This window comes from Camellia sinensis, chromosome 8 (assembly GCF_055761805.1).
Source record: "Camellia sinensis isolate YWXY chromosome 8, ASM5576180v1, whole genome shotgun sequence".
In the NCBI taxonomy this organism is placed as follows: Eukaryota; Viridiplantae; Streptophyta; class Magnoliopsida; order Ericales; family Theaceae; genus Camellia; species Camellia sinensis.
Genome location: NC_138968.1, coordinates 145483612 through 145485564, shown reverse-complemented (window position 1 = coordinate 145485564; position 1953 = coordinate 145483612). Strand labels below are relative to the sequence as shown.

Here is a 1953-nt window from a genome sequence, read left to right as displayed (position 1 = left end):
AAAATAAATAAAATAAACATTTTAATTCAATAAAATAAAATATTACATTCGAATCACAATTTTTTTTTATCTTTTCTTTCATAAATTTTAATTCAATAAAATAAAATATTCCATTCAAACCATAATTTTTTTACCTTTCCTGTCATAAAAATTAAAAAAATTAAAAAAATCAAAAAAACAAATCTCAATCTAAACTTTTTAACTCAACACTAAAATATAATCAGAGAAAAAAAAAAAAAAAAAAAAAAATCAACCCACATCGATACGAAGCCTTAAGAGGATGAATCCATCATATTTGAGAGAGTTTTAGAGGATAGATTGGAGTACCCAATTCTTCAGATTTAAAGACGGAAAGGATGGATGGGAGATGCTATTTTGATGGTCTTTATATTTAAAAACATTCCCACAAAAAACAAAGAGTAACAAAAATGGAAGACAATCACAAAATTAAAAGGTATTAACGAATTATTTCAAAATAAAATGAACAATTAACAACCAGAGAAAAAATCTAACTTCTCCTCTGACAGTCGCAAAAAACAGGTAGTAAATTCTATACATCCAAACGGTTATAAATCTGTCTATTCATTATCACCCTCACCGTCAAGCTTCGACCGGTGGAGGGAAGTTAAGATCCAGATCAAGAACTCCTTTCCTACGATTACTCTCATGTGCGTTATTACAGTCTACAACAACAGACGAGGAGTCCGACTCACTCAGGGCTCCACCTCCGAGTCCCCCGTCAAACTCGGTGCCGACTCGTTGGTACGGCTGTCCCCGACTCACCATCCCCGATCGTACAAGCGCATCAAAGTACAACGCCGGATGCGCGTAAGGTAGAACCGTCACCGCCGGCCGTTGGTAGAAAACCGGATACTCAGCAACAGACACAGTACCGACAACACTTCCGCCGAGGCGGCGCGTGAGGTCGAGTTCCACCGGTGCATGGGAGATCCGATCGGGGCTTGATGATTCGACCGTGCTGCTCTGGCTGGGGCTACGATTAGGGTTAGGGTTAGGGTTAGGGGTGTTGATGATGGGCAGTGTTTGGGAGGAGGGAAAGGGGAAGTTAGTTTTGGCTTTGGGGCCGCGGAACTCGATGGAGGCGGCGTCGTAAGCCCTGGCGGCCTCCTCCGCTGTGTCGAAGGTTCCTAACCAGACACGGCTCCTCTTGTTGGGGTCTCGGATCTCGGCCGCGTATCGTCCCCATGGCCTCTTCCTCACTCCCCTGTAATGCACCTCCTTGACGCCGCTAGTCTTCTCGTTACCTCCCTTAACGCCGTTACTCTTCTCCTTCGCAGCCATACAGTATCAAAATTATTATTAATGAGAGAGAGAGAGAGAGAGAGAGAGAAGTTGGAATGATGTAGGAGGAGATGAGGGAATTTATAGGAATTGTGGAGGTGGTGTAGTTTTTAGAGAGAGAAAGTAGTGAGGGATGGATGGGGTGTGGGGGTGGGCGCAGTCAGCGAGGGGATTGACTGGTGTAAAAGCAACGCCGCCCCCGGGCAGAGAGAGGAGGGAGTGACATTTGTTGGAGAAGTTATTGGTTAATGTGTCACGTAATATTTTTTTTAACGAAAATATTATAAATCTTAAATTTTTCGTCAAATAAATAATTAAATATTTCACTTAACATTTTCGATGTATCAAAAAAAAATGTTTCATATAAATGTGAGATTTATAAAATTATGGACTCTACAAGTTATTTGGTCATTTATTTAATAGAAAATTTAATATCTCTGACATTATTCTTTTTTTTTAATGTATTCCTTTGTCCCAAAATAATGGACTTTTTTAAGAATTTAATTTTTTTATAAGTATAATTATTACATTTAAAAAAAATTAATTTTTTCTAAAATTACTCTATTAATGTCATAATTATAATTTTTATGTTATTAATGAATTTAAAAGGACAAAATATGAAATTTATATTATTTTTGTATTTTGAAATGG

The 1953-nt window shown here is 37.8% G+C and overlaps 1 protein-coding gene across 1 annotated transcript; it reads right to left on the bottom strand.

The window, feature by feature from the left end:
- Positions 1–444: 444 nt before the first annotated feature.
- LOC114262234 (ethylene-responsive transcription factor 4) lies at positions 445–1652 on the bottom strand. Its single transcript, XM_028202586.2, has one exon. It carries the CDS (start codon positions 1300–1302, stop codon positions 601–603), a length of 702 nt encoding a protein of 233 aa, XP_028058387.2. The 5' UTR covers positions 1303–1652; the 3' UTR covers positions 445–600.
- Between the last annotated feature and the right edge of the window lie 301 nt (positions 1653–1953).